A 21,161-nucleotide genomic window follows, 5' to 3' on the forward strand; every position below is an offset into this window, starting at 1 on the left:
CCCCAGGAGGGCTCTGTTTTGCACAAGCTTTTCCCTAACTACCAAATCTCTAATGAGCCTGAAATTCAAGTTTCTGCAGATCGATTGGAACAGTTTGCCAGTTGCTGAATTTCAGTCTAGTCCTGGGTTTCAGGAAACAACTGAAACATACACATTCAAATGTTTTTGCAGCTATTGCCAATGGACAAATAAAGGTATCTTTTTGTTTTTCAGTCAACTGTATTTCTCTAACACTGACCAAGTGTAAAGATAAAAAGTGAATCAAAATTTTGGGTTGCTGCATTGCTGTACCTTCTCAGTTTTGTAATCAATCTGCATGGTGTCTGCCATGCACTGTTCCTAGGATCATCCATGTCCTTGTACAGTTTAGCTGAAAGTGCTGTAGAGGTGGCTCAGAGGCTCTTCATCCCCCTGAAAGCCATTTTTTCAAGTCAAATTTAGACCTTGCTTGTGATATTTATAACTTGACCTCAGCCTAGGGAGCATTTTGTGGCTGCAGCCTTACTGTATTCAGGATAAAATCTTACCTCGCTCACCTTCTTCTGTTCCTTACCAGGGCCATGCTGCTAATCGAGTGGGTCAGTTGAGCTTCTCCTTCTTAGGTTTTGCTGAGTACTCTTGTTGATTTCCTGTTCCTCAATTACCATCCATCTACCTTAGGAAATACTCCATCATGTCACTGTAGTTTCAAGACAATTGCAAGAGATGATAAACATTCATTTGGAAGTTGTGAATATAGAGTTCCTAAAGCTGTTGATTTCTCTGTACTATAAGTGGTTCCTAGAGAACATAAGAACAGGTTAGCCATGTTGACAGCACTATGCAGATGGATCCAAGCCATCTTTATCATCTGCCTGTCTTGGAGTATGCTTGTAATGTGGCTCCATGCAACTTGCCATTAAATCCTCAAAATATTTGACTAGTTATTAACTCTCAGATTTCCACTGTTTGTAAATGATGGAAATGTTTTTAGCAGAATTTAGTGAAAATGTCAAATTTATGGAGTCTTTGTATAGCTACACTCATGGGCAGTGGAATTAGATCTCCTGTGTGTTTCTGTAGGGTTAACCATATGTGAATATTTATGTTACCAGGTACAGATCAAGGTGATACATTCCAAATGGAAATGTCACAGGTGGGCTTCAGTGCATATTACTCAGGAAAAAAGGTACATTAATTTATTTATATAATTAGATATAATTGCATAGACATGAAATCCAGTGTTTTTAGAAAGTTCTGAGTTCACCTAGCATGAAAGATTTGTTCTTTCCAAATTAACATTTTTCAGTTGAATAACTTGGAAGAATTGAAATAATATTGTAATGCTAGTATATTTCTGGACAAGATTTATATAAATCAAGTCTGAAAATAATTTATTTAATATTTATAAAGTTAATGATATTTGCTTAAATTATATTTCCCTTAGAAATCAGAAAGGATAATAAATCAGGCATATATTTCATGATAATCAATTTTAAGATTATCTTGACCAGATCTCACTGTAAAATCCAAGTGTGGCTCATTTTTCAACTGAAAATATAGGAAGTTTTTCTCTTTATTTTAGCCCTTAAAGATAATAAAACATGTTTTTTAAAGTCCCACATATTTGCACCAATTAGTATTTTAACTTACTAAGAATCTAATGCTAGGAAATAACACCACCAGCACCACCCAAAAAAAAAAAAAAAAAAAATAGTCAAGTGCTTCCAAGTGTTTCTTCAGGAAAATTATGCATACTACTTTTGTTGCAATTTTCTACATCCTTATTTTGGTTCAACAATGAATTTTAATAATGTGAATAATCTAAATGACATTTGTGTTCTGTGTACACATTTAAGTATTTATCTATAAGCATATTAATCTAGATTTTAGATTTAACTATGATCTCCAGGATGTCTCCTTACAATACACCTACAGGATGAAATTTCTGACTTTTTCCAATAGCTTTTGTATGCCACTATTTGCACTTGTAATGGCAAAAAGTGGATTTTAGCTTTTTCTTACCATTTTGTTTGACAGTCTTTGGGGGATCATGAATGCATAAAAGCCTAGATTTAAAGCCCAACACGGGGAAAGACAGGCTTAGGAAATTATCAGGCTTTAAATAAGCCCATTCTTACTTCTGAGTTTTAGTGCCATGGAAGATAAAGCTGACAGTTATCCTCTTGCAATAGAAGAGTGGTAATCCCTCTTAATAAGGTAGTAAAGTCCAGCATGTAAGTAAAAACAGTAAGCAACTCCCACCAACTGCTTGCAGTCATTAGACTGTACATCACTACCTTAAATACAGTGATGTTTTATGTAATTACATACAGTAACTTCAACTTTGCTCACACTTCTGCTGAAATAGGGAGTTCTAAAATGTTGATTTTTATTTTTGAAAGGATGTTTTGCTGCTGGGTGCTGTTGGGGCTTATGACTGGAGTGGAACAGTGGTTCAGGAGTCTTCAGACAGAGTCACCATGTTTCCAAGCAATGTGTTTGAGAAAATACTGCAGGACAGAAATCATAGTTCATATCTAGGTAAGACGCTGACATGCAGAGCTAGAAATGTATCAAACCTTTATTAAGATATTAAAGAACTTGGAAAATTCTCCTTTAGTTCCTGTTAACTGATTTGAGATGAAGAGACTTTTGCATCCAAAAACATTTCATTTACTGGACAAGAGAATATTGAGTGAAGTCTTTGTTGTGTTTTTAAAATTCTATTCACATCAATGTGTTAAGCTGAAAAAAAAATCAGTTTCTAGTTTCATATTTGTTTGTAATTCCTGAGTTGCATGTGGATGAGACATTGATTCACTCACTGTAGTTTCATCTCTGCTCACTCTTTTCTTGGCCTTTTCCAGTACTGTTTATAGTTTTTGGCACATTGCTGCACTTTAACAGAGGCCTTATTTATAATCCCCATCTATTTTCTGACACATAGTTTTATGACCAAGTAAAGCCAGGAAGTTTGTCTTCTCAGTTCATTGAAGTGTTTTTTGCAAACCTACAATATGCCTGCTCTGGCAATTTATTCCTGAGCAATACAACTGCATCTATCAAATATGATGAAGTTACTGAAAGAGATGCTATTTTTAACATTGATATGTACTCTTTTTCCTATGGGTTAGCATTATGTGTATCCAACACAATGAATCACTAAACCTACCTTAAAGAGCAGTAGCTCTTTTGCATATCTGATTTCTTCAGATTTGCTGTTTCTCCCTTTTCTAGAGTAATTCTTAAAAGGTCAGGTTGCTTCTGTTGAACACTTCCCCACTAGGCAGTTTCCTTATAATTTTTTTTGAGCCAACAATGTCTCTGCCTTTTCTTACTGCACTGTTTCTGTTCCCTCATTTATCTTATCCTCCTTTTGTTCCTCAGTAAGAGCTCTCCATAGCAGTGGACAGCTCAAGCCAAAGGGTTGCTAGCACAGCAAAGCTTGCTAATTTGGACCCCATTCTGCACTGCACACTCTCACTTCCAATGCCTATATGCTGTATTAATTAATAATGTGGCCTTAATCTATGGAATAACATCTTGTTTTGAAATTTTAGTCTCCATTGATGTTCTTTCCCTGGAAAAACAAAATGACCCCACACAAATCCAAAATACACCAATATGTGTAAAGATCAAGACTTAATCTTTTTGGACTGCACTCCGTGCGTTGTACTCCAGCTTGCTAAAGACCTGCATGTTCTGCCCAATCACAGGGATTTTGCTACCCAGTTTAAGTAAAGACTTTAGAAAGGATGATTTTGTTTTCTTGTCTTGAAATAAACCTGGTGTAATTAAGTCACAGGTATGTAAAATATGTAGTAATACTAGCTTTACAGTGCTAATACATGTGTAATGTATTAGCAGGTATTAAAAGATGTTTCCTGAAAGCTAATAATGTTAGAATAATGGGAACAAGGATTAAAATGTTGAAAGAAGTTCAATCAACCTAAGCTGACAAGCTGTTACTATGGTCTGTTGTGTTTAGCCAAAGCACAGGGCTGTGGTTTTGTGAGGAGGTGTGAGAAAATGAATTGAGAATTCTGCAGAAGCTAGGTGTTTGAAGCTGTGGTTTGAAGGCCGGCTCAAAAGTTGTTCTCATGTTTCTCTTTATTTCCTCATTCCCAGGATACTCTTTACACCCTCTGTCCTTCATAAGCATGATATTCGTGTGGTCTGTGTTTTACTGAATAGGCCAGGCTGTTTTCCACGCTATTCTGCAAACATGCTTAAACTTGATCTGTGTGTCATTGCTATCTCTAGAAGACTACTGCAAGTTTGATGCTTATGTGACAGCTTAGCTTCCCATCTGGAAGTACCATTCTCTGTCACTAATGCATCAGGTTGATACCTTTATGAGCTGACAAATTGTAGTTAATGGTCTCTCACACATACTAAATGTTGACTTTTTCCCCCAGGTTATTCTGTTGCTGTTCTCTCAACTCAGAGCTCTGTCTATTTTGTTGCTGGTGCACCCAGATCCAACTACACTGGCAGAGTAGTGGTTTATGATGTTGATAGACATGGTAATATTGCAATTGTGCAGTCCCAGAGAGGCGAGCAGGCAAGTATATTTTGGTCATGAATGCAGCTTTTGAAGGCATCTGTTTTTATCAACACAGCAGTAGATTGCAATAGATGTGTTTGTTTTGAAAATTCCTCTTTGTTGCAATTCATTTAGAATCCTGCTTGCATTTGTCTCTGTCATTAGACTGTTTCAGTTAGATTAATTCTTCGACAGCATTTCAGGAAGTCATTCAACTAGTGGTAAAAGATAATGTACAAAACCTCTTAACATATTATTCTGTTGATGCTTCTAAGTGGGAGAGACTTGATGAGCTCCACTCTTCCTGAGAAGCTGTGAAGTTGATGACATCAAAAGAGAGATTTGGAAGTTCATTCTATTTCACTATTTGGGAAAGGACGGAAAGCCTTTTGCTTTGCTTTGCTTGTATTGTAACAAAAGGATTGGGTAGTTTTACCTGTGCAGTTTAATATAAAAAGTATACCTTCCTTAGCTTGTTCTCTGTTTTCATTCATATTGTTGAGTGGTAAAGCCATAGCAGCAGCTACTGGGCAGAAACAGTGGACACGTAGTAAGGATATGATTCTTCAGACACTAGAGTATGTTATACAGGAATTTCATCCCAAGGGGTGGTTTTATTAGTGCTGGACTATTTCAAGCATAAGAGTTTTCTGGTTCAGCTGCTAAAATGTTATGCCTTGTAAAATCCACATAGAAACACAATTTTCTTATTACTGATTTCAGATCGGCTCCTACTTTGGCAGTGTGGTGTGTTCAGTGGATGTTAACAAAGATTTTGTGACAGATGTGCTGCTTGTAGGTGCACCAATGTTTATGAATGACCTGAAGAAAGAGGAAGGGAGAGTATACATGTTTTCCATTACAAAGGTAAGAATGTTACTGTAGCAAATCGGCTTCCTGCATACCCTTCCATAATAAGTGCTGGCATTTTCATTTTCATTTGAAGGATTTACAATTTTTCCCTGAATTAACCATTCCCTGAATTAGAGTTTTATCAAGGCAGTAGTACTTATTGATAATGTCTGTTCTGTTTCAGAATAGTGATTCCTGTACCCAAATCTAACTGGATCAGACTCACTCAATCTGGCATTGCTTAGCACTATCTTCTTGCAAAGCAGTCTGGCCACAGCTACACTAAAAATCCCTTGTCACCATATTTTGGGCCCTTAAGTTACTATTTTGTGTATCTTTCTCAAAGTGTTTGAAATACTGACAGCAGTGTTTTTATAATGAGAAAGTGTGTGTGCTTTGTCTGGTTGTAATGTAATGGCAGGTTTAGGTGATGCAGACTGCCTGTTCAGAGGACAGCAGAATGAGTCCTTCCCAGTGCAGTCTTGCCAGTCCTGCTTTTTAGAAGCAGCTGCAAGCTTTCACTAGGACCACTTGTGGATGTAATCTGGTAATAAGCCAGTAGGACCAGCCTGAAATAGAGCCACAAGGCAAGTCAATAGCTAAGCAGTATTAGTGATTAGGGGGCTGGCTGCTATAGGTTGCTCCCTGGCCCTGGTTTTAGACATTCTGCTATGTCTATTCATGTACATGAATCATAGAATGGTTTGGGTTGGAAGGGACCTTAAAGACCATCTACTTCCAGCCCAATGCCATGGACAGAGATGCCAGCCACTGGATCAAGTTGCCCAGGGCCCCATCCAGCCATTTGAACGCTTCCAGGGATGAATATAACACCAGGTTGACCATTTCTCTTGAATGTTTAGCTCAAGGCTTTTGCTAACCAATTTTTTACCATTTGATTTTAGGAAGTCGGTTTAACACCTAACAGTACTCCTAAAACCATTTTATAAATGCTTTTCTGCCAATGCATAGTTTCATGAATGTTCACACTGAGTGGTCACTATTACTTATGTTGTCTCTTTTGTCAGCAAAGCCATGTTATTTACTTGATGCCTGCCCAACTGTTTTTTATTCAGACCTGTGGTAGATGTTTTTAGAATGTTCAAAAGTGCCAGAGTCTTCAGGATGGTTAATATAGGCAATCTTGCAAACAATTGTGGGTGTCTGAATATGCAAAGGATTTTTTTCTGATTGATGGCACATATTAGAGAAAATTGCATTTTTCCTAGGTAAATTGCAGTCAAATAAACAGAGATGAAGTACCATCCTCTTCAGAGTAACTCACAGTCAGATAGATCACCCTTGAGCAATATGAAAGTGTATCCTAGGACAATTACACGGTTGACAAACTGCTGGAAGTAGCACTGTTGGCAGCTGACATTGGTCACCATGACTGTGGAACTGTGCTATTGTGACTGTAGACACAAAATACAGAAGAAAAATAATTTTTTGCATGTTTTGAAAATGAATACATTGAATAACAACTCTTTGACAACAATTTGTCTTTGACAAATTTTGAATTTAAGATTATATAAAAGTTCAGTATAATGAGAGAATGATTTAAAATAATAAAATAAAGAAAGAAAGAACCTGGGCTTGTGTGACTATGTGTCTATGTTGCATAAATTACACTTTTCTACTCATTTTTAAAAAATAACTTGGCTGGTATTTTTTAAATTTTAAGCAAAGTGTGATAACTGAGGTTAAAGATGAGAGTCATACTTGCCAAGGAGTTGAATTTAACTTAATGTGATTATTTAAGTAAATGTGATTATTTAACTCTAAAGATCTCCAACCTTTCTTTCCTCATTGGCACTGGAGAGGTCAGGAGTTTACCATTTGGACACATGTTTTTTGCATTAGTTTAGTTAGGAAATTCCATTTCTGTTTCAAAGAATTATGTCCAGTTACATAATTTCCATTCCCTCTGCATAAAAACTGGTAATCCAAAACTGGAAACTGTATTTTTCAATGTATTGTGAAACTTCAGAACAGTCAGATGAGGACAGTGAGAGCATTTAAGCTTCATACATATGGTTATATTTGCTGTTAGTGCTCTGCATAGCATGCTTTAATTTTGCTGTGTAATGCTTGCCAAGACTCTGAGACATAATGCAAACTGAATGGGCAATACAATGGGGAAGGAATTCAGGGTTGAGCAGTCCGAGGGGAATGTGCTGGGAGAGGGAAAAAAAAAAAAAACACCAACAAACAAACAAAACAACAAAAGAAACAATGCACATAGATAATGTGTCTATGTCTAATCTGGTGCAATGATAGTTATGTTTTTGCTTTTTCTTCTTTTTTCCTTTTTAAAGGGAATTTTGGATCAGCAGGAACTCTTGGAAGGTCCACAAGGGTCAGAAAATGCTCGCTTTGGATCAGCAATCACAGCACTTGCAGACATTGATTTGGATGGCTTTAATGATGTTGTCATAGGTGCACCACTGGAAAACCAAAACTCTGGAGCAATTTATATTTACAATGGATTTCAAAAGAGTATACGTACCAAATATTCTCAGGTAAATAACTGTTGTATAATGCTGTACTTAGTGCTTTCAGATCTGTTAAAGGAAAACTGAAGGATTTTCTCTCCTTTTCTTGGCTGCTACTTCATCATCTTAAAGTAGTGTTATTATTTTTGTGGTTTATTCCAAGTTTTGTGCCCTCTCTACCCTCCCCACCTCGGCCCCCCTTCAATTCAGCTGTCAACACATCCTGGATGATATTGTTGTGGTGCTTTCAGCTGAACTGTGCAGAGGAAAAAGGCATGCCAGGTGCTTTATCTGAGCCTCTCATAATTTTGGTATCTGTGTGTGAAGTTGGCTAATCTCCTATACCTTTTTTGACACACCATTATTCAAAGCTGAAGTACAACAATGGAGATTTGATACATTCCAGGTCTGTAAAATAATAATAATTTAAAAAGTGGTATTTGTGGAAAAGTATTTCAAGGATCTTTGCATATCTCATATATTAATATAATGGTAATAATTTTAATGTCACTGTCCATGCTGACTTTCTGGTCACAGAAAATATTTGTCAGAAGTCCTGTTAGGATTCCTATTCTTTGAGTTGCTCAATGTAAGATGGAAAAATTTTCCAGTAAGTACTAGCTGGCATAAAGCAGCCAGTTACTTGATTTACTACCAAGACAGAAAAATCTAGTCCATTGTCTGCTCCAACAGGGGAGGAAAAAGTGCTTAAAAGCATTTGAGAAAACATCCACACAAGTTTTTTGTTTAAACAATATATGACTTATTCAGAGAATATCTGCAAAAATCCATTGCTTGGGCTAGTATCTACAGACTTAAACACTCTTCATGGCAATTTAGTAACCAGACTGTCTTTCCCAGAAAATTTTAGGATCGGATCCTGCTTTTGGAAAACAGCTCCAATTCTTTGGAAGATCAGTAGATGGCCATAGAGACTTAAATGACGATGATATTACTGATGTATCAGTTGGTGCTGATGGAAAAGCGGTTCTGCTTTGGTTAGTAAACTCTTAGAAAAGCTGCGCTTAATGTTTCAGATGCCAGTCAAACATTTAGTTAATTAAACAGCAAAACAAACAAAACAAAAATGTATTTTATTCCATGTGTTTTGCACTAACATACTTAATGCCTCGTCACTACAATTACAGAGCTCAAAAACGGCATTGGACTTGTCGAACAGACATGACAAGCTAACCTACAGAGCAGGGCTGCATGGGGGAAGCCAGGTGGCAGGGGCTGCTGAGAGGGATGCACGTTGGGATGGGGAGGGCTGGGAGACATGTGAGGGCATGTGGTCCAGAGGAAAAGGCTGGGAGTGGGGCTTGCTGGGCAGTATTTGAAACAGCAGGTCATACTTCAATAGCTGCAGAGTAATTTTGATAGCTGAGTCTACCGAGATAGACAAAACCTCTTCCCACACAACCTGCGTGACCTTTACTAGGTGGCAGGCTGATCTGCAGGAAACAGTAGTCCTGCAGGGTGAGGACAGAGAGCAGTGAAACAGTGTTGGCATCTACTTCTGGCAAGAAAACCACCTTTTCTGGCAAGTGGACCTTACCAGTGCAGTCAGAGTGCTTTTACAAAACAAACAAGAAAGGCCTCACGGAACCCAAATCTTGTGGCTGCCTAAGTACCACTATTTCCATGAGGAGCTAAGTTACAATGTAGCTTGCTCTCCAGCCTGTCACCTATCTTCTAGTCTGAGGTTCCCTGTTGTAACAAGAAAAAAATCACTGTATTGCTACTTATTTCATAATAAAACAAGATTATACAAAATGAATGGTCAGTTTGGACCCTTGACCCATGACAGAACTCCTGCTGGTGCTGATAAGGAGGGCATTAAAGAAAATTATGCTTCTTGGATTATCAGCATCTGTTTCAATTTGATTAATGAAGATGCTCATTTTTCCTTCACTCCAACATTTGGTCTGATTAACGAGTTTCACTTTTGATTAAAGTGTTTGCTTTTACACGTAGGGTTCCTTTGAAACTATTCTTCAAAATCTTGATTAATTTCATGAAAGTTGTTTTTTCTGACAAATAAGGATACAATTAAAATGAAGAATTACGCTTTCTTGCCTTCCTAGAGGAGCTGAATGACTTTTCTAAAGGAGCAGAAGAGGGCTACTTGTTGGGAAAACAGGGCATGGTCTTCATTCTGTTATCTTAAGGGAATACTTAGGGCATCAGGGTAAAGACATTGATTGTCCATTAATTTGATGTGATAAATTATTTATTTTAATTACTGAAAGCTACTGTATCAAAAAACTCAGTTACATGCAAATAAAAATAATTTTGCCAGTGCCATAAAATGTATTTACATTCGGGACCCAAAAGATCAATATTACATTTACATGCAGAAAACAGCTTCTAAGCTACCCAGTGCTCTTGAAAATCACATATAACCTTTTACAAATATTTTTCAGGTCACAAAGCATTGCAAATGTGTCTATAATTGCCTCATTTAAACCTGAGAAAATCAGTCTGCTGAACAAGAACACAGAAATAACTGTTAAAATATGTTTTCAGGCTACATTTAGACCTGCTAACAGAAATAATCAAGTGGGTAAGAGTATTTCAATGGCTTGTTTTATATTAATTTCTTCAGAAGTCCATTATTCAAATGAGTAGTGGAAATATTGCATTAAATGTCAAGGAAGGTGAAATCACTATAAAATTTAAGTGCTTAAGAAAGTGTTTTTAAGATCTACTGTCATCACTGCCTCCATAACCTTTGATAAATGAGGACTTAACAATACAAGGAAAAGCTGTCCACCAAAACCCAGGAAATGTCATTACTAAGAAGCTATATAGATATAGATATAGATCCTTTGCTCACTAATTCTATTGTTTTTCTTCAGCTGGTATCATTCAGATATGGCAAGACACTTTAGGAAGGGTAACTGGGTATTTCTGGAGAATGCGCCTTATGGGGACAGAGTCTTTGTGAGCTAATAGTTTCAACAGCAGACTGCAAACTTTTCTTCTCTCTGGCAAGCACAAAAATAATTCAGCACAGAATTTCTTCAGTACAAAGTTAATTTCCATAAGTTCAATGCAGATTTCAGAGAACAGTAGAGCACCAAATATTTCTGAGACTAACACTGGCCCCTTATGAAGCTATTTAGTTAAACATTTTTGTTGTGGATAACACCAGTTGAACTGCTTCAGTGCTCCATACGGTGTCTTTAGGAACTTCTGATTTTTAGTAATAAAATAAACTTCCACAGTGTATTAGTCATCATATGAAGAGAAGACCAATTATAATGTCATTGAAGAGAAGATGCAGGTTTTCTTTATAGCCTCCTCAGAACTGAGGAATATGGGTGCAAGGCTTCTTTATCTGCTGTAATCCTGGCACTGCTGGCTGGCTCCTTGCCTGAGTTGTGGGCTCAGACATCTGAGACACCTCAGACATCAATCAGTGGAGACCAGATTGATTGCCATTTAATGTGCTCTCTGTGGATAAGAATTTACTTCAGGATTTAAACTTACTTGACTGACTTGGAAAACACAAGGGAAAACTTTATTGTTTTGTGAATGCTCTGTGTTTAACAAACCGTGAAAAAAGTAAAATATTTATAGTGGTTTGGAAAGCCTGGTCATTCTGTAATGCTGGACATAGTAGTGAGATCATAAGCATTAAGGCTGAGTGAAAAAAAAAAAAAGTACTATTATTCTTTTTGTAGCTATAAAGTATAATGCAACACTGGATGCAGATCTCCAGTCCTCTAGAGTGACTTCCAGAGGATTGTTCAAAGAGAACAATGAAAGGTACATGCAGAGGGATCTTCTGGTACGTCATGAAGAGAATTGTGTTCATGACGTCTTCAACGTACAGGTAAGTGCAACTGCGAGAAGCCTCATGACAAAAATGATCAGAGGAAGATATTGATGAATTTTATGTCTGTAAGATGAATTTCATATTCCTCTGATTTCATCTTCATGATTTAAGTTTCTCAAACTCTCCACTAGTGAAAAATACACAATAAGAAGCTGATTTCAAAGAAACTAATAACAACTGACTTATTTAGCACAGCTGTTTAGGACAGTAGAGGCCATTGTTAATTATGTACTTCAGCTCTGATGTAACACAGAGCTCAAAGTCCATAGTTTCAATAGATTTTAATTTCCCTTCAGTAGATTCTTCCATAAAGAATCCTCCCTAATATATGCAAATGTTTTATCTCAGATTAACAACATTTCAGGTGGGCTTTTCATCTATGCTATCCCTAAGTTTGCACAAGCTGTGTTTGGGAAAAATAAAAATAAAAAACATCCACCTTTTCCTAGAACCGAAGACCAAATGCAGCACTGAGACTTGCAGCAAGCCCTCTGCATTGTGCTAGGTCAGGTAGTTAAAAAGCCAAAGGACTGATTAATGCTTTGCTTTGCAGTATTTGCAAACCACCAAGGTTAGAGCTGAATAGTAAATAGGAGTGTTTTCACATCCCTCTTTCTGATACTTCCTTGTTTTATTCATTGCATACCCAAATACTGTGAGGGCAAATATTTTTGAGTTGTTGATCACATCTAGTGTCATTGTGGAGCCATGGGCTAGAGAGAATTTACCCAGAACCAAGAAGGAGAAGAGACACAAAAGGGGTATTGTGTTTTAGTACTGCCCAGGGCCAGCTGCTCTCTGTGATGGTAAAGCAGAATGGAATATGAATTTGATTTCTGCAGCCAGGTGAGAAGAACAATCACCTGCTGGTGGCTTTTGAGAACCAGCTTCCACAGATGCAGAAAGTCAGCATGTTTCTTAGCTCTAAAAGTGTGATGAATAGAGTCTCCAGGAATGTTTAGGAGTTTTATCACAGAAAAGACTGTATTGTTACTTCCTTTTTAGAGCAAATATTACTTTACTACACGTTATCAATTTACAGCAGAATTACCGGTTTTACACTATTTACTGTGCTGACAGCTATCAAATGAACATGTGTTTTACAGGAACCTTCTGATGCGGTGAATTCCCTTAGTTTGCGTGTTGACATTGGCCTTACAAATCCTGGCTCCAGCCCTGTCCTTGATATATATTCTCCAACATCTGTGGCCTACAGTGTAAGTATACAGCCTTACTAATGGAAAAGACATGGCTATACTTCTGTGCATAACATGTGCCCATGCCAAAATGCTACATACAAATAAAAACTGGTGTTCTAGTTAAGTGACTGGACTGAAAGCACGCACTGGTACTTTTATACCTTGGAATTGCATGGGCTCTTAATGCTATTTGGAGAGCCTTTCTCATCAGCAAAATAACGACGTGCTTCCCCTCAAAGGTGTTCAAGACTACTGTGACTACGTAATTTTAAAGTAGAGCACTGTCATTCCGGATTATTTTTATTATTATTATTTGTTTTGTAGATTCCTTTCATTAAAGACTGTGGTGAAGATGAACTTTGCATCTGTGATCTTGTTCTGAAAGTCCAGCAGAAGGGAGATCACAGGTAAGAGCTGAATAAGTGGAATTGGTGGGGTCAGGTGTTTTCTTAGTTTTCATAGGTTGGTTTTTCTATAGGCTCTGGATGAATTTCTAGATTAGAGTATCTTTTTAGTCCAGCACCTACGTTTAGAATCATAGAATCAGCACAGAATCACAGAATAGTTTGGGTTGGAAGGGACCTTAAAGATCACCTAGCTCATTCTCCTCAGGGCTGCTTTCAGTGCATTCTCCACCCAGCCAGTATTTGTGCTTGGGATTGCTCCAACCCAGAGGCAGGACCTTGCACTTGGCCTCATTAAACTCCATGAAGTTTGCACAGGCCCAATTCTTCAGCCTGCCCAGGTCCCTCTGAATGGCATCCCTTCCCTCCTGTGTGTCACCTGCACCACACAGCTTGGTGTCATCGGCAGACTTGCTGAAGGTGCACTCAATCCCACTGTCTGTGTCACTGACAAAGGTGCTAAACAGCTCTGGTCCTAGTACTGATCCCTGAGGAACACTACTCGTCACTGGTCTTCACTTGGACATTGAGCCATTGGCTGCAACTCTTTGAGTGTGACTGTCCAGCCAATTCCTTACCCACCGAGTGGTCAATCCGTCAAATCCATGTCTCTTCAATTTAGAGACAAGGATATCATGGGGGACAGTGTCAAATGCTTTGCAGAAGTCCAGGTAGATGATGTCAGTTGCTCTTCCTCTATCTATGGTACTTAGAAATAGCAGAAGGGAGGAAAAAAAATAGTAATAATAATTAGCATTTCTATCTAAATAACTAGTCAAGGAAAAAGAGGAGCAGTATGATAACAGATACAGAAGTAGGATTCTAGTCAGTGTAGACAAACCTGATTTTTGGTAGATTAGGGATGAGTAGCCGGTGAGGATTCGGAAGAGTCAGGTCTGGCTGTCTGCTGTCAGAAAAGGAAAAGTGCTGGGGGAGCAGCTGTGGCTGTTTTAGTCCCTCCTGCAAGGAGCAGAGGGGATCCTCTGCTGTGCTACTGGCTGTGCTACTGGGTATCAGAGATCAGCTCTTTGGGCAGCACATAATTCAGAACCATATATTTACACACATATATTTACAGTATGCAGAAAGACTGTTTTCTCCTGGAGCTGCCATATGACTCAGCCACCCATTCTCTGCCCACCTTCTCACCAGGATGGAAACCTTGAAAATTCAGCAAAGTGACTATGACTGTACAGAATCAAGGTCCCATAATTTAAGATGACATTAATTCTGTTTGGTTTTAAAAAACACCATCACAGAGTTTCTCATGTCAAAGAGTTTAGAAAGCAGAAGCTTTATATGTATAGAACATAGGAAATGTCTTGCTGTGCTTGTTATTCTTTGTTGACTAGAGGCAACACAGTACAATATGTTCTCATGATCCACAGCTGTTCTGGTACCTCCGTTTACAACATTGATCTTTACCTTCCAACAGCAAACAGCAGTTCATTGTCAGCAGCAAAAACAAAAGACTAACATTCAATGTGAACTTGAGAAATAAAAGAGAAAATGCATATAATACCAGAATCCAGGCTACATTTTCAGACAACTTGTTTTTTGCTTCTTCGTCTTTACCGGTATGTGGTACTCATCTTCACTGTTTCTGTTACTGCCACTGATTTTTCCAGCTACTCAGGAAAACATTTTTTCTTTCTATTAGTGCCTGTCCCAGGAAAGGAGAATGTGTGTGCAAACCTCTCTCCCAATTTATTTTCTTGGCTACCAGAATTATTCCCTTCAGCATGTCAGTTTATATAGGTCAAGGAGAGACACTGCCAACTCAGCATAAAAGTTGGCAACCTGTTGATTTTGACCTCATCTCAGTATTTCAGTCATCTTTTCCTCACTTTAGGCCTTGACACCCACATCTGCTGATTGACTCCCAACAACATAGTTGAATGCAGTTGCTGTGCCACAGGGAATTCGTATCTGATAAATCAAGCATGCAGCATGGATGCACCTTTAAAGCACAGGCTTTAGATCTAGAAATAGTATTACTGCCAAAGCCATGCATTTCAGCTAGACAGTTAATCAGATTGAAATGATTGCTATACCAGAAACTCTTCTTATAATGAATTGTGTCTTAGAAAAGGAAAATAAAGGAATTTTACAGACTATTTTGGAGAGTGCAGTAAATCTTTAATCTGAATTGTTACTTCTAAACAATTCATGTAGGATGAAATCCAGACTTCAGTGGATTTCTGTTGTCAGGCTGCTACTGGAGAGGTGTCTGATAATACGAGGGGTGAAATCTAGAGCCATACTGAAGGGAGAGGAGGGATAGGAGCATTTATCACTGCCCAAGAGCTGTATTTTCATGAAGAGTGGACTGGCAGAAGTACTCCATGAAGTGCTGAGGTTGCTCCTCTAATTCCGTATCCTGTTACCCAACAAAATTACTCACACCACTCATGTCAAAAGACCACACCAGAGCTATGATTTTCTTCTGTTTTAGAAGTCCATTTGATTAGAATTCTTTCAGCCTGCAAGTGAAGATTTTGCCTCCCAAAATGTTTCTGTTTCAAAGGGGAGGATTTTTATTTTTATTCTTATTTTTATTTTTATTTTTATTTTTATTTCTTGTTGGAGTGTAAGTCGTGAATATAGTGTCTGGTATATGTCTACCATAAGTGTCTGGTAGGGATGTGTTTAACAAAAAACAGTGCATTTTAATTAATTCTTTTCAATGTTATAATAACTGGCTATGGTCTATGCGTCTGTCTTTCCTTTGATGTGAGATGATGACATGCAAAATTTTCTGCAAATTAATAAATAAACTTTTATGTATTGTAGACTTTCCTACAAAAAGTATGGTAGAGTTCTCTGCACACTAAATTCTACAGTGAGAGTAGTTAACTGTCTCTCAGGTCACGCAAATATGACTGTAAAATTTGTGTAGTATTGCTGTAAAAAGCATGGTAAGACAATACAGTAGGCAGCCTGTACTCTGGGCTGTATTCCTTCTTCCAAGTGCCACACAAAATTCTCACAAGATCATGAGAGCCCACTGCAAGGACACAGGACCAGTCCTTATCCCACCTTTCTCCTGCCTCACCCCTAGCCTTGCCTCTCTTTCCTACCTGTCTCATCTTTAGAAATTATTCCTGTAACACTTAGTTGTACTACCCCTTAATCTAACACAGGTCCTGTTGAAGATACGAATTGTGAATTTCCTGTCTTTTATCAAAAACTGGTATTAAGATGACTTTTCTTTTTCCTCTGCAGAGCGATGGGACTGAAGTCTCATGTCAGACAGGAACAACACAAACTACAGTCATTTGCCAAATAAGCTATCCAGTTTTCCGAACAGGACAACAGGTACAAATTTAAATAACCTTGAGTGATACTCCAAAGCGTAGTTGTTTTCCCCTATATCTGCATGTACTGGTGGTGAGCATTTTTAGATATGGCAGTTTTTAACTTCCCTTGGGTTTCAGAGGTACTAAAAGGAGCAAACTAAGGGCTAAACTTTTGTGACCAGCCTACTGGATTAAATAAAAAAAAAAGTTCTAAAACACATTTATTTCTACCCATGGATCCTCTGTAGCTCTGTAACTCTTGGAGAATGAAGGCTGGGGACTGAGAGCAGTCAGGCACTGTGTGTAGCCTCTTGGGAGCACAGCACAATTCCATCAGACTGAGATGAGAGGGATGGCCCACACAGCCCTAGGATAGATCATATAAACTTTTTTTCATATATCCCATAAAATTTGGGGGTATCCCTGTTTTTGTGGATCTTAACCTCTTATTCCCCTGGGGCAAAAGAGAAATAGTCTTCCAGCCTCTAAAATAATCAATTGCAGCAATATGAAACTTGCCAGAGGTAATATAAGTATGATATTCTGCTAAACCAAAAAAATCAAAAAAATAAAAAAATAAAAATAAAAAGCTTGTTTATTCTGAATTTTTAATGGCTTTCATCGAAGTGAACCTGATGCAATGATTCAAATTAAAATGTAAATAAAAAGCTTGTGTAAGTGCTGGTGTTTAAGAATGTGACTGAAGCAATGCAAACACCTTTTGTTGCAGCTTGTAGCTAGTCATGTATCACTTGAAAGTGCTTATAGCTAATGTTTACAAAATGATGTCAATTTGTACATAAGAGAGAAAAAAGATTCTATAGTATTAGAGATTACTGAAATAGTACACAGAAATAGGAAAATTCAGTTACAGAGAAAAGTTCTAGATGTTTGCTCAGAGGAATAATTGTGTTGCTATTGCTAAGTGTTCTTGGTGTTCTTGTCTCTTCCACAGGTATCTTTTGATATTAGTTTTGATTTTAACCTGAAAAATCTTCAGAATATGGCAGTTCTAAGTTTTCGTGCCTTGAGGTAAAGTATATAATTTTATGGAAGCAAATTTTGTATTAATACAATATTTGTTCAAAATAATATTGTAACACCTGACTTAAATGTGTTTTGATGAACAGTGAAAGTAATGAAGAGCAAGAACAGGACAACCAGATCAGCTTATCAATTCCTTTGCGGTATGATGCAGAAATCCACTTCACAAGGTAAGTTGAATAATGGAAAAAGTAATTGTCATTTCCTTCAAAGACATTAGAATATAGTAACAGTCCTGAAAGACCACTGATAATATACTGAAACTTATTTTCATTTTGGAATTCATAAGAAATTTTTATATTGTCAACAATAGCAGAACTTCATGTTCTTCCAATAATCTTACACATAAAAATTTATAGAATATGTAGTATGAAATTAGGGATCCATGTTTACCGTCGTACAATTGTTACAGGTGATCAGATGCTCACATGGGTGGAATATGTATAAAACTCAAACACTGCCTATGGTTTTGATAATAAAATTAGTATATGCTATATCAGGATCAGTCTCTGGTTCTCAGATGTTACTGAAATTGGATCAAATCTGAAGTTAAACAGATCAAAACTGAACAAAACAAAACAAAACATTCCATTTCAAATCCGTACCTCTCTCAGCAAAGAACATTAAGGAGAATGAGAGTTTCATGCCCTTGAAACTTCTTATCTTCAGCCCTTGAAATGTCCAGTGTTTTTGGATGTACTGAAATTAATAATTAATATGTTACAGTTCTAGACAAGAATAATTCCAGTTACAGTTTATCCAAAATTACAAATAAAACAAAATATCCAAATTACAAAATGATTTGACTCTTAGTTTAAGATAGAATATTTTACTTTCCATCAAAGAAAAAAATGTGTTCATCTTTTCTAATTGCTGGATTTGTAGGATAAGATATTTGGTTACATCTGATGCACTTAGTCCCCGTTAGTGGAAAAAAAGGCCTTTACCTCCCAAAGCATTCCAAAATTAACAAATGCAAAATGGTAGAAAACAAACAGCAATTGCTCAAACCATGACAGAAGAGTGAAAAAGAGGAAGCTATACAGAATTTAGGAAACAAACGTTCAAAGGCCACTGTAACCACAAGAACTAGCTCAGGTCGTGGCATGAATATGGACCCGCAGTACAGAAGCTGATTTTAATTTGCAGTAGCAGTTTCAAAATATTATCAGGCCCAGGATTCACCACAGTTGGGTGCACCAATTATAGTCTTGTAGAATTTTTCAGATTTTTTAAGTTGCTTAAATGCATGTATTTAGGTTAGTGATGCAAGTTCTTTCAACTAACTGGGAAAGTCACATGAGACATCAGCAGAAGAGATTTTTATTATTCCAGTTAGCAGCAGCGCAGAGACTACAGAAGCATCTGAGTAGGTGCCTATCACACCAACTTAAGTAGTAGTTCCTGAGGAATTTGAAAAAGTGCAAATTTAATCAGCAAATTTAATTTAACTGAGCACTAAGAACAGAAGCTCAGTGCTTCAGAAAAGACCAGGCAGAGAGCCTGTAAAAGAGTTACTCAAGATAAAATAGTGTTTCAAGTTCAGATGCGTCTCCTGAAGTATGAGAAAATGCAATTTCATATGCAAGTCAGGGCATGAAGGAATCTCTAGAGTTGGAAAAAAGATTTTAGTTATTTTTGGTGATGAGCCAGCTTAAAGGAAGTACACATTAAGCCAATGCACAATTTTTAGTGCTTCCCTTGGAGATAGCTCATTTATACACCCTCTAACACTTAGGAAATATCTATCTGGAAATAGCTCCTTCCTGAGGCAGGTAATTTAGCAAATAACTAACTTTTTAATTTACAAGGGTTGAGAAAAAAAGTGTCAACTCATTGAAGATAGGCTTTTCTAGTGAAAAACCTCCTGATCTGGGTTTTCAGAGGTGGGAATCAGTCTTATCAGTGACTTCTGCAAGGACAAGGAAGCTGATACCATGTAAACTAGAAAGGCTGGATATTTGAGCAGTAAGGAAGCAGAAAAGGCTTCATGGGGGTTTTCCTAGCAGACCTTGTCAGAAGGGTCTTTGAGGAAAGGGCCCTTGGGAGGAAGCATGAAGAAATGAGAAGGATTCCTGAAACAGTATGGAAGAACACAACTGATCAGAAAACATCTCTTTGAGACTGCACACATTAGTTTGGGATTGTGTACACAGATGTTACCCAGATTAACTGGATACAGCTGCATTGCCAAACAGAATGGATCTGTGCTGTGTGCTACATGAACAGCTGATGTAAGGAGTCATGGTAGCTCCTTGTTAACTCACTCGCTAGCTTTTCATGTTCAAAACTACTCAACTAAGCCTCCTGTAGGATGAAGACCAAAAAGATTATGGAGTGGTTCAGCAGTAGTAGGTGGTCACAAGGAGCATATGGATGCAATTAACTACACAGGGATGTTTTTGTTGTCTTTGAGCACACACTCACCTGGTTGAACCCCTCGAGCATCCACAGGCCCTCACAACCTGTTTTTCCATCTAACACTTGTAATTTCATGATACAGTGGGCTGCAACCACCTTCACATTACTTTAGAAATTTTGAATGATAAAAACAATAGTAATAAAGAAAGTGGATGAGAGCAGACTGAGGGCTGTAAGGTATGTGGCATGCATACAAACAGGGTGCTGTGTGTTTCCACACCCAGGCAGTGAGGAAACAAACCCACTTGTAGCACAGGGCATTAGGGCCAAAAGTTGTAATTTCTGCCTGGGAGGGGAGCTTGCAGTAAGGTTCTAGATGCACTTGCCAAGCACGAGTTTGAACAGAACCTACATCTCATGCTGCCCTGCTGTCTTCATGTGCTCGGTTGGCTTTGGGCTTCAGTATAGTACTTCTTTTCTTAACTAAATTTTTAAAGTTCAAACAGCAGTACAAGTGACTGATTTTCCTGCAATTATAATTCTGACCTGATTCACAAACTTAGAACAAACCAAAGCACATTCAGTTACATATGTTTTCAAAGTAGCTGCCAAACTGAAATGTATTGTTTTATGGTTGTTAACTAGGCTTGCCAACATCAACTTCTATGAAGTATTCTCTGGTCATAACATTCCTTCCACTGTGAATAATTTTGAAGATATTGGCCCTGCATTCAACTTCTCAGTTAAGGTTAGTAAATGTTTCTGTTTCTGTTTTGAGAAGCTGCCTTACCTCCGCCTGCAGCTGGGTCCCAAAACGCAGTTGAAAAAAAATGCTTCTGATTTCACTATCTGATTTTGATGCTTTTGAATCAGTCAAATAGGGGAAGAAAATTGCAAATAGCAGGAGGGATAAATCCTTACAATCTTCATGAGGTCAAAAATGAAATTTGAACTTAAGTGGAATGGTGGAGGGATTGGTATTGCACTGTTTACATATTTGGAAGAGAGTTAATATTAACTTCAGGCCAGCTTACACTATTTGTTCACAGAGCTAATTTGTCTTCTGCTCACTTGATAAAGGAAAACAAGTCTTTGCAGGCTTGGACTTTGAAATTGGAAGTTTGGCAAGGGTTAA

The 21,161-nt window shown here is 37.7% G+C and overlaps 1 protein-coding gene and 1 long non-coding RNA gene across 5 annotated transcripts in view; one reads left to right on the top strand and one right to left on the bottom strand.

The window, feature by feature from the left end:
- Positions 1–21,161, top strand: part of ITGA2 (integrin subunit alpha 2) — a 69,951-nt gene that overhangs the window by 37,504 nt on the left and 11,286 nt on the right. For all 3 annotated transcript variants that reach the window (XM_082783836.1, XM_082783837.1, XM_082783838.1), the window contains 15 exons: positions 1,095–1,168; positions 2,385–2,523; positions 4,401–4,546; positions 5,252–5,395; positions 7,699–7,902; positions 8,737–8,873; positions 10,302–10,441; positions 11,565–11,716; positions 12,826–12,936; positions 13,243–13,325; positions 14,758–14,899; positions 16,548–16,640; positions 17,577–17,653; positions 17,752–17,835; positions 20,672–20,774. In XM_082783836.1, coding sequence (XP_082639962.1) covers positions 1,095–1,168; positions 2,385–2,523; positions 4,401–4,546; positions 5,252–5,395; positions 7,699–7,902; positions 8,737–8,873; positions 10,302–10,441; positions 11,565–11,716; positions 12,826–12,936; positions 13,243–13,325; positions 14,758–14,899; positions 16,548–16,640; positions 17,577–17,653; positions 17,752–17,835; positions 20,672–20,774 — 1,829 coding nt within the window. The remainder of the gene's footprint in view (positions 1–1,094; positions 1,169–2,384; positions 2,524–4,400; positions 4,547–5,251; positions 5,396–7,698; positions 7,903–8,736; positions 8,874–10,301; positions 10,442–11,564; positions 11,717–12,825; positions 12,937–13,242; positions 13,326–14,757; positions 14,900–16,547; positions 16,641–17,576; positions 17,654–17,751; positions 17,836–20,671; positions 20,775–21,161) is intronic.
- Positions 557–20,940, bottom strand: LOC309890188. 2 transcript variants are annotated; one of them, XR_014319391.1, is made up of 3 exons: positions 20,817–20,940; positions 18,271–18,364; positions 557–679 (listed from the first exon to the last, which is right to left on the bottom strand). It is a non-coding gene; the product is annotated as an uncharacterized lncRNA (long non-coding RNA). The 2 variants fall into 2 exon arrangements; XR_014319392.1 differs by lacking the exon at positions 557–679 and adding an exon at positions 13,332–14,030.

Source organism: Aythya marila (assembly GCF_965140915.1).
Source record: "Aythya marila genome assembly, chromosome: Z".
In the NCBI taxonomy this organism is placed as follows: Eukaryota; Metazoa; Chordata; class Aves; order Anseriformes; family Anatidae; genus Aythya; species Aythya marila.